Source organism: Schistocerca cancellata, chromosome 11 (genome assembly GCF_023864275.1).
Source record: "Schistocerca cancellata isolate TAMUIC-IGC-003103 chromosome 11, iqSchCanc2.1, whole genome shotgun sequence".
Lineage (NCBI taxonomy): Eukaryota > Metazoa > Arthropoda > Insecta > Orthoptera > Acrididae > Schistocerca > Schistocerca cancellata.
The window spans coordinates 10698529-10713335 of NC_064636.1; the positions used below are offsets into that span (position 1 = coordinate 10698529).

A 14807-nucleotide genomic window follows, 5' to 3' on the forward strand; every position below is an offset into this window, starting at 1 on the left:
TTTGTAGTGGTCTGTAGAATAGGCCCCCGGACTAGACAACATTCCATTACAACTACTGACAGCCTTGGGAGAGCCAGTCCTGACAAAACTACCATCTGGTGAGCAAGATGTATGAGACAGGTGAAATACTTCAAGAAGAATATAATTATTCCAATCCCAAAGAAGGCAGGTGTTGACATATGTGAAAATTACCGAACAATCAGTTTAATAAGTCAATGCTGCAAAATACTAACATGAATACTTTACAGACGAGTGGAAAAACTGGTAGAAGCCGAACTCGGGGAAGATCAGTTTGGATTCCGCAGAAATTTTATAACACGCGAGGCAGTACTGACCCTACGACTTATCTTAGAAAATAGATTAAGGAAAGGCAAACCTACGTTTCTAGCATTTATAGACTTAGAGAAAGCTTTTCACAATGTTAACTAGAATACTCTCTCTTTCAAATTCTAAAGGTGGCAGGGGTAAAATACAGGGAGCGAAAGGCATTTTACAATTTGTACAGAAACCAGATAGCAGTTATAAGAGTCGAGGGGCATGAAAGGGAAGCAGTGGTTGGGAAAGGAGTGAGACAGGGCTGTAGCCTGTCCCCGATGTTATTCAATCTGTATATTGAGCAAGCAGTAAAGGAAACAAAAGAAAAATTCGGAGTAGGAACTAAAATCCATGGAGAAGAAATAAAAACTTTGAGGTTCGCCAATGACTTTGTAATTCTGTCAGAGCCAGGAAAGGACTAGGAAGAGCAGTTGAATGGAATGGACAGTGTCTTGGAAGGGGGATATATGATGAACATCAACAAAAGCAAAATGAGGATAATGGAATGTAGTCAAAATAAGTTGGGTGAAGTGTTTCTGAAGAAGAGAAATGTGTTAACATAGAGTATAGATTTAAGTGTCAGCAAGTCATTTCTGAAAGTATTTGTATGGAGTGCAGCCATGTATGGAAGTGAAACATGAACAATAAATAATTTAGACTAGAAGAGAATAGAAGCTTTTGAAATGTGGTGCTACAGAAGAATGGTGAAGATTAGATGGGTAGATCACGTAACTAATGAGGAGGTATTGAATAGAATTGGGGAGAAGAGGAGTTTGTGGCACAACTTGACTAGAAGGGATTGGTTGGTAGGACATGTTCTGAGGCATCAAGGGATCACCAATTTAGCATTGGAGGGCAGCGTGGTGGGTAAAATCGTAGAGGGAGACCAAGAGAGGAATACACTAAGCAGATTCAGAAGGACGTAGGTTGCAGTAGGTACTGGGAGGTGAAGAAGCTTGCACAGGATAGAATAGCATGGAGAGCTGCATCAAACCAGTCTCTGGACTGAAGACAACAACAACAACATAGAATATACAGGCGGTTTAAAAGAGACTTTTCACCTATTCTTAAAGGAGGTAGTATTAGTCTACAACGATATGTCTGCAAACTCATACATGTCGAGATATGTGCCGTTATGTCCTCTCGTTCCCACCGGTCTTACACAGGAGGAGGCAGGAGGCGCTACAGGCAGTACCGCACGTCCACTGGCCCTCGCTTTCCGTGAATCGCGAACTCTTCGGAATACGTCCGAGTCTGTTCAGATCGCACCGGTCACACACTCCCGTAAGGTATCTGTCGACGGGTCGTGCGTACACTGGTGCCTTTAAACGTCCCCGTATCCAGAAATCTGACAGATTCGAGTCTGGCAAATGGGAAGGCCGTGCTACCGGATCACCTCGATCGATCCGTCACTCGTGGAACGGAGCGGTGAGATATTCCCTCACAGATGGGGTGACACACTGTCGTGCGTGATCCGCTGTCGTCCTCCTGCGAGAGTGATTTTCCCCGGTAGCGGTGGTAATTTGTTGTGCAGAAATTGGTGCCTGTCGATCTGTTCGGTGAAGTACTTCGCTGACATTTCGTCCCCTACGTCGATACCGAAGCTTTTGCGACGTCTCGACTGCGATTGACAGCACGAGGATTTATGTCTGCCCACACGTGCGTATAGTGGTAATTTACTGTGCCGTCTCGTGGAAATCCTGCCTCGTCTGCAAATAAAATTCGGGCTGTGTATTGCACATCCTCAATTGCCCGTATCTCAGTCGATATACTTTTCCAGACGTATAATTACAGGAACTTTTCTTCTCGTTTTGACCTGTATGCCTCCTGTAGGAATATGTGACCTTTTGCCATTAAACATTGTAAACGAAATAATTGCGTTCGCTCTATCTCAGTCAAAAGTCGCACATAAACTCGATGTGACAGGGTTGTCACGAGACTCGACATCTGTATTGTGTGAACCGCAGTTGAGAGTACGTCCTGTTGTATATCCTGTTGCATTACGTATTAAAATTTAATTTAATTAAAATTAATAAAAATTAAAATTTCCTTTGGATTTAGAGTTTGGTAAGAATGACTGGTTAAATCCTCTGTCTGTCCTGTAATGAAACTCTTTCTGTGTATTTAATTGTTACTGTAGCAATACGAAGGGGTTCGGCACATACTGGTCTTCGAAACTTTGTAATACCTGGCTTACTGGTACCTAGCGTTTTGCTAGAGTGTGAAACGAGTAATGTGTCACAGTGGCAGTAACTTATATTTGATGCAAAGTTAAGCGACTTCTGAACAAACCTGCCACCACTTAACGTGAGAGGCAGGAAGGAGAATGTTCCTCGGGACCTGTATGGTGCAGCTGCAGAAGATAGATAACAATTCAATTATTCCCACTAACGATACAGTGTGCATACACAAGTCTCAAAGGCCTTCTGTGATCTGTCTTCTAATTTACACTCGTACAACTGACGATTGTGCCCTGCTTACTTGAATGGCTTTTCTGTGTCTTAGGAGGGCTTATTTATTCTTCTTTTGTGGTCACGTCATTTGTACCTCTGCTATAAAGAATAAACATACGTTTCTGTAATACACTGGAAACTAAAAGTTTTAAACATTTGACAAATTGTATTACCTGACTATAGTTTGCTCCTCTGTGTAATCGACACTCCTGTGGGTACAGTTGAAGAGTGGAAATAGAAAGGGTTCTGAGTGCTAAATCTCGAATAAAAAAAAAAAAAAACACCGTGAATATCTGTCCAAAAAGTGAGAAACTATTCTGATACCCCAGAATTCCGAGTCTGTCGCCCACCTCGTCACTGCAAAAATAATGAGACAAATGAGAGAATAAATAATTCGTTAAGAACATTCTAAGTGCCGCACTAGAGAACTGACTGGTTCTAAACGTCAATAAGAATGCCATTAACGCAGAGGCTTTACATTAATTTTACTAATACAAGTACAGAAATAAAGCAGCAATATTTTAATTACAAGGTGCATCAGAAGAGTCTAGTTAGAGGTCTCAGAAAATAAAGGAATCGAGAGGTACAAACAAAATACTTCGCTGTCAAAAGTAACCACCATTAGCTACAACATGCTCCCAATATCGGTTGCGAAGCTGTCGGAACTTTTCAGGAAATGCTCCCCACAGAATCCCTAGAAGCACTGCAGTCACGTGTGGTGGCAGTTTGAGGCAGGAAACAAAAAGGGGTCTGCCGCCACCAAATGTGGAGAATAAGGAAGTTGTCAAAGAGTGGCGACCTCGCACTGACTGCGAAAGTCGAGCGTGCGGTCCTCGCGGATATCCTACGGCACGGGATCTCGGTGTTCACAGCGATTCTGTGAGAAACATTTTCTGACAACTTTACAACTGATTTTGGGAATTTGTTGTGAGTAGTGATTTCTTTGAAGACTAGGAAACGTATTTTGTTTTCTGCTCTTATTTCACTTACTTCGTGAGACCATTTGAAATGCACCTTCTAGTACAACTGTAATGAACAAAAAGCACACCTCATTTCTTTTAAACTTTTTGCAAGAGAATAACATAAGTAAATTGAACAAAAAAGTCTCACTATTGACCTCTGTTTCGTACACAACTCCACTATTGGTATCGTATGTTGCAAAGTTTACTGTAAAGCTACCTGTGCCGTTTAAGTAGAAATGGCAGCACCATCGACGGGTCTTCTCGTTTTATAACTGACAAACGCAACCGGTCCCCAGATGAGACACGGCGCGGTAGACGTCTGCCGTGTCTGTTCCTGTGTCGAATATGTTGACATTTTTCCGTCCTCGTGTTTCAGAGTACAGCTTTTTATTTAGCTACTTCAGATATGAGTACGAGTCAATTTGATCGTACTGCATTTGCAGATCTTGTGCACCTACATTGACAGCAATGTTTCAGCAGCAACTTTCATAGGTCTGTTGTAGGCACTGGTATTACACACTTCCAGTTTACAGCTGTATCTGGGCAAACAATCTCGTGTAAATCTCACAGACGAGAGGCCTCACTTACGTTTCTCTACGATCGCAAAATCTCTGTCGAAGCGGAAAAAACTGGGCCCACCGGCGAACACTCAAGTTTCACCTCCCGGGCTAAAAGCGGGAGATCTCGATGTGCGGCACTCGGAATTCCTTCGGGAAGCACTGCTCCGTGTAGACACCACGCACCGTCTAGTGGTGAATGTTCGAAACACTTTCTCCCCGATTTGACACTCGGAACGGGCCCAGGGGCGCGCTGTGGAGTACCGAGAAATGGCAGCGGAACGTTTTCCATTTCCACTCTCGAACCGGAGATTCGCCAAATGTACAGCCGAGTCTCGCATTTCGGCTCATCGTGACACCGAGGTTTCGAGTAGACGTCTGACCCTGACGACTCGTACCGGTAACAGTTTCCAGAACGGCGTGTCGGCGCCGCACATGCTGGGCAACCAGCTGAACCCCGCTTCGACGATGGCGCAGAAGATGTCGGACACGCTGTCGGCGGAGCTGGAGGCGCACGGCAACGCGTACGCGCCGGCCGACTCGAGCAACTCGTCGCTGGTGGGGCCGCCACTGCACTCGAGGGTCATCGCTTCGGTGAGTACTCGCCCCGCCCCGCCCCGCCTTTTTCTGTCGGTGGCCGCGTGCCGGTCATTCTGCGGAAATAGACGGCGGCCAGAGGTGCTCTAAAATGCTAGTAGAAAGTTAACACTGTACGAATGAAAATACCTGCATCGGGTTCTGCGTTCAAGTAGACTATTTACTTAGTGTGTCACAGTTCGAATTTCAGAAGGGTTACTCAACTGAGAATGGTATTTGTGCATTCGCTTGCCAAATATTACATCGCAATAATGTACTGCCAGTTAATATTTTCTGTGATCCTTTAAAGCCTTTTGGTTTCATAGATTGTGTTACTCTCTTGTAAATACTTAAGTATATTGTGAAATTGATGTCTTCAAGTGGGCATCCGTCGAAATCGGTGTGAAACGTTGAAAATTAGTGCCACACCGTAATTCAAACCTGGGTCTCCTGCTTAAAAGGCAGATGCTCTGGCCACACAGCTGTCGTCGCAACTACACGTACTACTCTAGTACACCTCCTGTCACATCCAAATTCTCGACTTATCCGCTCGCTACTAAAGTAGTACCCCTTGCCCATTATATTTATTACCCACGGCATTTCGCCGATCCTCGCAAGAGTTTAAGCCCGGTGTGCGTCTGCACTGAAGAGATCGTTGGCAGTCTCGTCTTAATTATGCATATATAAGGTGTCTGTTCTTTCGGACACGTCCAAAAGGGCAGACACTGTTTCAGTTGAGAATTTGGGTCTGACGGGAGGCGTGCTAGCGTAGTCCGTGCAATTGCGATGACCACCGATTCTGTACGGCGTTCAGGTAAGGGCGTCCGCCCAAAAAGCGGGAGGCCCGGGTTCGAATTGTTCTCCGACACAAATTTTCAGCTTTACCCGTCGATTCCAATCGGTGCCCACGTGCAGCCGATATCTGTAATTTCTTTGTATCTCTTAATTTGTAATGACTGCCGGATCAGAATGGTGTTTGCTGTTTTGGACATGTCCAAAAGAAGACACTACATACTATTATTATTAATTTGGTTTATCTCATGATTTTACATTTTTATATAAACTCTTATTAAATATGTAGTACAGAAGCAAACATATTATAAAAACCACACAGTCGTATATTTTACAACTGAATATCTAGGTGTTTTAACTAGTCCCCTGATCTTGTTCACTAAACGCAGCCCGTCGAGTCCACCAGGAAATTTTCATAATAATCTCTCCTCGGTCTAGTGCTCTGTAGTTTGCACAATGACCCGGTAGTCGCACGATGGGACGTTCTCGGACCCCCGACGGTTTCCTCGGAAGACTGAAACTGTTTACCCATTTCGTAGTATCGGTAATAAGGCGAGAATTTTCTGGGGGAAGTTTCTGCCAAAGCTCTCTCTGTTTACAACTCCTACCGTACAGAGGAGGCACGTCTCTTGTTGGCGAGGGTGGTTTCTCGGGTTTAAGTCTGCTGTCGGGTACGTTCTGTAGCTAGCTCTGCAAAAGAGAGTTGTGGCTAGTACCACACATTCGGAACTCTCTTACAGATGCCGCTTCTCGTTGAATTGACGATTGAGCAGTATTACACGGTACTGCCAGTCACGGGGCTGGTGTCAATTTGGTGGTGCCACTAAAGGGCTTCTATCAGACAGTACATCACTGCAGATAACTGCATCGTCTGCAAAAAGTCTGATTTCAGTATTAATATTGTCTGCGAGGCCATTAATATACGACATTTACAGCGAGGGTCCCGACACACCTCCCCAGGGCACGCCCAAAGTTACCCCTACATCTGACGACGACTGGACTCGGTCGTATTACACGATAAGTCTTCAAGCCACTCGCGTAACTGTAAGTAGGCATTTCACCGACACACGCGCGTGAGGTCTCGGTACGGCAATTCCGAAGTCGGTCGTGTACTACTACGTGACCTCCGAGGACGCGAGATGGGCGGGAAATAGAATTTGCGAACCGATCCCCTCGACGTGTGCACGGAGTTCGACGACGAGAATGACGGCGGCACTACGTCTGTCCGACGCAGGCGCGGTCGTCGGCGGCGGCGGCGGCGAACGGGCAGCCGGGAGGCGGCGGCGGCGGGGCGTCGTCGTCGGCAGCTCCGGGCACGGTGCCGCAGAGCCTGGACCAGCTGCTGGAGCGGCAGTGGGAGCAGGGCAGCCAGTTCCTCATGGAGCAGGCCCAGCACTTCGACAGTGAGTAGTTGACCACTCGTCGTGAATGTAATACAGGTCGATAAGATTTCAGATTAAAAATCAGTAGACGTTGCAGTTGTATTTTGCATTAAAAATTAAATGTTAATTTTAGTTTACCTCCCTGTTATAGAACTCTTCTACCTCATAAATGCATCTGGCCCCTTATGTAGCACCCGAAGCAATTGTACAGCACGTCTTTCACTGATAGAAACAGTTCATTGTAGAGCTTTATGCGAGTTTATTTCGACCTATTTTGGAACTTACTTAGTCTAATATATTCTAAATATATATTATTTATATTCTTTGTTCCATAATCATTGTTAGAATCTCTGAAAATTAATGTCTTTGACTATTTTTTCATCGAGTGGAACCAATTAATATTTTTAATTCTTCGGAATGTGGCCAGTGTAACATTTTTTCAGATAAACACTGTTTTCACACTCGAAGAGTTGCATCGTGATATATTTCTGTAAGTTAAGTAGAGTGGAAGAAAGCTTAATTTGAAGAGTGAAATTGTTTCTTACCGACACAGAATAGTCAATTTGTGTAGCGAGTAAATCACTCGTGATGGTGCTCTGTGTGTGCATCCCGTATCAGCTGCGAGTTCAGACTCGTTTACCTTTTGATTTAGTTTCTGGAGATAGAAGTATATAGTTTATTTTTGTGTAACTATTGTGCAGCATATGGACTGCTTCTCACTTCGTCTGTATTCGAATCTGTCATTACGAGGGTCACTGTCGAACAATCTTTTTTGAAAGAGAAAGAAAGAGCGGGATTTTAAAACACGGGGAAACTGTATTACAATATCTACTCGACTACGTGCGGTCGAAAATGTAACGTAGTAACTCGTCAAAGTACGACCGAGTAGGCAGAACGGTCACTCGTCGTGTGAGTGTACCCGTGCTCCTCTCGGTGGAACTGAAGAACACGGTTGGCTGCACAGTAGTGTGAGCTCGGTGCCTTGCAAATCGCAGTTATACGGGATCAAAATATTCGGGGTTTACAACTGACTGTGGGAAAAGCCTGTCACAGATTGTAATATAGGTTGTGGCACTTAAATGAAGTATTTCTCGGTTTTCATTTTAAATAGTGCAGATACGAAGTAGGACACACAGATCGACATCTGGATATCTGTTATTAAGTTCCTGAGGGAAGCAGTTTTGATACACTTCAAGAGCTTGAAATGTTTTCCTAATTTTAAAAAACACTGACAACAGTTGTCAAATGAACAAAACCTTTTCCACAGGAAAGCCTTACCGAGTCATACGTTACTGTGTCTCTTCCCTTTTTGCATTGTACGGGCCGCACTCTTTGCAGGTTTGCCCTTACCCTATAGCAGGTCGGGTGTTTCGTGTCGTCTGCACGTACGACTACCGGTCACCGGTTTGCTACTCTCGGATCGCGCTCGTAGGCAGGTGTCTTGTAATTGGCGTCTGTATACAGTGAAAACTCGCTTTTACGCTATTCTAGGGACGTCAGAAAAATGGTGTTATATGGCAGAGAATGTAAAATGTGGGCTTTTTGAGCAGTAAAGGTTCCTTATATTATCCCCTCTTGCAATTTCATAGTTTACGTATGATGTGTGTATAGAATAGGCATCAAAATATTCGTCAGCATATTGTTTGTAATCCCATAACGACTATCTGAATTTCTAATACGTTTACAAGCTGATGTAACTGGAACACAAAACTGTCTGTGAAGTAGAATTGTTTTATTTAATTTTATTAATCATAATCGATGTTTTCAGGAAGCCTGCTGTTGGGTCAGTCTCTATTTAACAATGATAGCTCTCTACCAGTCACATATTTTTTCCTGCTCAGCATGGTGCTTCTCGAGAATTTATTCTCGTTGTGGAGTGCAAATATTAACGTCAGTCTTACGTGTAATGCGTGCGTACGTGCTGTTCTTCAATATTTTTGTAAGCGTGAAGAGATATGTAACTGTTGCAGTATTTCATTATTTAACACTGAAACACTGGGGCAGACAAAATGTACGAAGGCTGCTCGCCTTCCCACTTGCCAAAGCCCAGACCGGCCATCGAGGTCGCCGGGTCTCTCCCCGTTCGAGAATGTCTGACGCATCGAGGGCAGCATTCTCCGACTGGCTGAGAGTTTTGATGTTCTAAAATGCCAGTTGAACAGCATTTGTCACGATAACCCCCAGGAGGACATCTGGCTTCTCAGTTAATTAATGCCAAACCGTATATCTGCTTGCATAAGGACCAGGCTGAATGCATTATTGACTAGCTCAATTTGCGAAGTTCTTTCTCTTCAGTAAATCGTCCAGTGTTTCTGAAACTGTATCACGTATTCGTCTACACGTGTACATCACATATACCGATTTCCGTCCGATTCAGACAATTCCTTCGCGGCACATCTTTTTTAGTGTATTCCGTTCCTTAAAGGACGGCACCGTGAGGACTGCGACTGACAGTTCAGTAAAAATAAAACAGTTTTCTGAAGCAGTCACTTATTTAGTGAAGCATTTTTACAGTTCACACTGTGGACTTCATTCGGGTGCAGAATCACACAGGTACATGCCTCGTACTGGTGAGGAGCGCAGGTGTCTCTTCAAAGTAGAAGTTACGAGACAAAACAGTTGGCCAGTATGTACTGACAGGAGGTAAAATCTCTAGTACCGGCACTAAATGCACATTAAAAGACTGGAAACTGTCCTAGCTTTGCGAACGGTCAGCTCGTTATTCGGGAAGGAAACGGGGACAGTTTTCCTCCCTGTCCTTCCCTGTCATCCCCTAGTGTCTCTAACTTACCACTTCGAATCCCTCCCTCCAAACTGAGGAACGAACTCGGAGTTCCTTTCGTGTGCTTCTGTAGGCAGTATTAAGGAGGACCGGTCAGCTATTCCGTCGCACGTATTTATAGTTTCTCGGTTTTGTCCATTTCGTTTTTTAAATCTGCTATTGCAGTTTGTCATTTCGTCGTATCCCCTTCATTTTACATTATTCTACCTTGCAAAATGGTAAGGTAGTTTCAGATACGAGAACTGGTTTAGTGTAAAGAAAAGGACACGAATAACACGTAACTGTAAAAGAATAAAGTGGGTCGGGCCGTACCGTTTCTTCAGCGACGGCACGAAATTCTGTGCGACGTAACCTCCGGCACCCGATTACATGGAGATGTGACGGGGAGTGTTGTGGGGTGTTGCAGTCGCCAGCCTGCTGTCGTGTCTGCACCAGCTGCGCGCCGAGAACCTGCGCCTGGAGGAGCACGTGAGCTCGCTGCTGCAGCGCCGCGACCACCTGCTGGCCGTCAACGCCCGCCTCGCCATCCCGCTCGCCTCGCAGCCGCCGGCGCAGGGTGAGGACACACGCTACTCGCGGTCGCAGAGCTGGCAGACTCGTCGATTTCCACCGTATCCGACTGCGGACTATTGTCCGAACTACGTACCCCCAGACGGGTATAACATCGAGAGCTCTCACGTCGAGAATGCTAGTTTCATTTTCCCGGTGACAACATCCTCTCGAGTAGTCCCCGTCCGGAGGTCCGACAGGGGGCCCGTCAGACTTCGGAAATATTATAGCCTCGAGGATACCGTCATCAGTAATCTGTACGGCAGAGCTCCACGTCCTCGGAAAAAGTGACGGCTGCAGTTTCCTCTCAGTTTCGGCAGTCCACAGTCACGGCGTACTGAGACCGTGTCGACGGGCCGCGTCGGTCGACCGCAGGGACTGTCGTCACTGCGACTACCGGGTCGGTGGTGTCCACAGTTTGGGGCTGGGTGGGGACTGTCGGTACACTCTTGGAAAAAGCGTCACTGTCACTCGCACTTGTCTGTGGATTCAATTTTTTTTCTGCACCTGGGACACATTTCGAGATACTGAAATATTTCACAGGAAAAGTTTTTAGAAAAATAGCGAGCAAAACAGCCGAAAGAAGCTGCTCGTTTGCTCTTTTGTCCAAACGGTACGGCGGCACGTCGAGTGAATGCTGTCTGGGAATTCCTTCGAAAAAAATGATTGTCGAGTGGTTTCTCGTGTTCCTCGTATAGTCCACCTGGTGTGTAGCAACTTCCGGCTCCTCCTGCTGGCAGGACCGAAGTTTGCGGCAGTACGTCCTCGAGTTGTGCCACTGTCTCGTTGGCAGTCTTCCGGTGGCGAAAATGGGTTCGTAACTAAAGGCACGTTTGTAGCAACTGCAGAATTGTGGCACCAATACTGTATAAAGTGTGTTTGACGGCACCGAGAAATGACACTAGTTTCGAATAATTTGTAAAAAAGAAAAAAAGACGGTACCTTAGAACCTGAACGGATCTCGTAGTGAGCTGAAATAGGAGGGGACGGACAGATGTACAGAAGGAGTCACACCCGCAGTGACATATGAGGACATTGCGCCAGTCGTAGAGGTGGCAGAATATCTCTGCGGATGAGGGTGTGGAGTGTACTCTTCACTTTGGAAAGTCGGTTAGAGATAGTCGGAGCTCTGACACGGTACGCGACACAGTCACGGGCGATTGCGATTGACGGTGGGGGTGTACATCGTACCCTAGTCGGCACTCGACAGAGGAGCAGCGAGTCTGTATGCGGAGGAGTAGGGGAGTTTGATCCGGTATCAAGAGGCAGACGAGTCGGAAAAAGGTGACAGCTGGTAACCCGGGGAGACTTTTACCTAGCCGGGCGGAGTGAGGCCTCAAGCATTAGCAGTAGAGAACATTTTGACGGTTGCGGAACTTCTCGTACATTTAATAGCTGCCATACACGTGTGACGGTGCCGACGAGCTTCTCTCCCAAACAGACCAGGCGTGACGGTATCGGCCACTGGGCGTGCTCCCGACAGTGAATGTGGGGTTTAGGTTACAGCTCGGGTAGATCTGGGAAAGGTACTGTCCATTTCTGAACTAGACTAGATCTGGTGGAAGCACCGGTTATATATATCTTAAATTTGTGCCGAAATATGTGGTACGTGCGAGTGTACAGATCACGTATACGTGGAAACTGGTGAACGACTCGGGATCGGAATGACAGCCAGCCGACACTGCTCATTAAGAACGTCGGTGCCCAGGTTTTGCACCCTTACGAGGTATATACGTGCAGACGTTTAGCATCCGTGTTAACCCGCACTTTATTTAACTACCCTTTCATTTGTCGCCGTGCCCTCCCACCACGTACCGGCTCCCCCGGACTCCGAAGACGTGACTCGCCCTCTTCGACTCAAACGTTACTCCACCCGAAAACTTCGCCGAGCCACTTCGGGTCGGCTTATAATTTTTCAAACTGCTCGGGAACTCGGCTGGGTCCGTAGAACACTATCCTCCTTTTTGTAATTTTCTCTCTAATTTTTTGCACGCAATTGTATACTTCTGTATTACTTCTGTTACCTAATATCTACAGATATTCTTTCCTTTCATTTTCTTTTTATACATTTTTTATTTATTATTTCTCAATTGTATTTTTACTTCCACCTCCCTTTCTTGTAGTTTTTAACTGCACTATTCCCTTCCTGTAACCTACTTGTACTTTTCAGCCTGCCCTCATCTCCTCCGGGTGGAAGCAGGCTCAGTGCTTACCAGTGTACTACGAAGGCACGCTCAAAAGAAATGCCTCCGAAATTTTTTTCTGTCGTCGGTATCGGTCGTGCCGCATATTATTCGGTCGACTCTCCCACCCCACTGACACGAGTTGCGAACCCGTAACACCGGTCGGGTCCGATTTGTGGTGTGTGGTGTGATGTCTCCGACTGCAGTAAACTTCGTCCTCACACGGAGCACTCTCTCCTTCGGTACGACAGTGCCGGGCCGCACACAGACTCTGCACGGATCCGACACCTCGGGGTCACTGTCGTCTAACGTCCTGTCGTCTGTCTGCAAAACTTAAAGAACTCCTCCGGGGACTCCACTTCGGTAGCAACGAAGTCGTGCGAGCCGAGGTGAGATTGCGTCTCCTTCGACAGAGAGAAACGTCGTACGGCGACAGACTGGTCTCTCACTGTTAGGAAATGAGTTCGTCGTCGGTGTGACTGTGTCGAGAAATAAATATGTAGACGTGAAGAATGGAGATACGGAATGTTAATAAAGATAGTTGTATTATTTAAATACCGTTAAGAGTTTTCGCAAGAGAGTTTGGAGGCATTACTTTTCGGCACACACTCGTAAATTTTACCCCGTGCACCCTCATCCTCTCCTCTCGTCCTCAGCTTTGAGGGTCCTGCCCTTCCTTTTTAATCTGCTCTGACCTACCCCTCTCTGGTCCCACTCGAGAGGAGTGGGCCCGTATCGTGAAGTGTTATTCGCTCGAATAACTTACGGGAATGCGGCCGTGTGACTGTCGACAAATCCCGATATTTCGACAGATATGCACCCTGTAATTTTTTAGGCGAAACTGCAGCGAGTAAGTGTTCCGTACAGAATTTAGACAGAATCCTCCATCTCTGTTTACTGGTTTACTTGCTAATTTAATCTCTACTGCATTCTTAGATACACTATCTCGTTAGCTCGAAGTGCGTGCCAGAGTCTCCGTGTCGTTCTTTTCTGTAGGATGACAGTTTGCCGAGAGAGTGATCTCCGACAGTCCGTCTGCTCGGCTGTCGTGGGTGTACGTGACACTTAGGCTCGGTACGCCGGTCCTCCCCGTTCCCGATAGTCCGGCCGGTACGTGACGTGTCGCGACTGCGAGGGATACGGTAGACACCCGCCTTACACGAATCTAGATTGTCTTCGGAGGAATCTAAAAGGTGTAGGTCGGAAAAACATTTCTCATTGTATTTCTGCAAAATTTGACTCCTCTCGTCAGAGATGCTTCCTCCGTAAGGCAAAAAGTCTGTAGAATTCGTCACCGACTCGGTATCCCCGTCACTCTCCCGGTACGCGATCGGTCGACAGTGCGACGCGCGTCAGATCTGTCGTCGACTGTATCCATTCTGGCCGGAGGTGAACTCGAGTCGGACCAAGACGGCTGACAAACTCCCAAGCTCCGAAATTAACTGGCTCTCGCGTACCGAAGTACGTAGTACCACTCGACGTCTATCCGGACGGTGACGGCTATCGGCCCGTAGATAAGGGTCGGTTCGAGTAGGGTCCCTATGAACGGTCCGTCCCGGCGGGGCTCTAAATTCGCTCGCACGGTCCGTACTCTTTACAATTGTGCCTCGAAAATGACAGGGTGTGCCCCTCTCGAATTATCGGCTGTCGTCGACTACCTCCCCCGGCCGCATCCCCGGAAGTTACTAGAGCACCGTAAACGCGAGGATAAATGCGAGTCGCGCAGTACTGGGCGCGTTTACGGAAGTACCCAGTTTACCGTCTCCCGGAGGCGGCAGTCGCGCTCCGCGACGTGGCGGCTCGCGCTGTACCGCCGCTCTCTCTGTCCGCAGTGAACAACGTGCACCCGCAGCACGGCGGGGCGGTGGGGGCGACGCCCGCGGTGGCGCCTCGCCACAACAACAGCTACCTGGCGCCGCAGCACTCGCACCACCACCAGCACGCGCACGCCGGGCCGTCGCCCGCCCCCGGTCCCTCGCCGGGGCCGCCGCCTGCGCACCCGGGCATCGTGGAGAACGGTCTGCCGCCGGAGCCGTACCCGCAGCCGCAGCCCCAGCCGCACCGGAACCCCTCGCCCAGCGTCAGGTAGGCTCTCTGTTGCTTTTGTGTCCCTGTTTAATAAGGGCGTATTGTCACCAAAGCTGACCCTAAAAATGTCACAAAAAGCTCATGTTACTAACCGTGTGAAGGTGTGTGGGTGTCTGTGTAATAAAAATATCAGGTAACGGTGTCTGTCCACGAGTTGCACAGCTGACA

General features: G+C 47.1%; 1 protein-coding gene across 1 annotated transcript in view; it reads left to right on the top strand.

The window, feature by feature from the left end:
• Positions 1 to 14807, top strand: part of LOC126108818 (zinc finger protein zfp-1-like) — a 112758-nt gene that overhangs the window by 61323 nt on the left and 36628 nt on the right. The window contains 4 exon segments of the mRNA XM_049914182.1: positions 4695 to 4885; positions 6810 to 7058; positions 10226 to 10375; positions 14384 to 14636. Coding sequence (XP_049770139.1) covers positions 4695 to 4885; positions 6810 to 7058; positions 10226 to 10375; positions 14384 to 14636 — 843 coding nt within the window.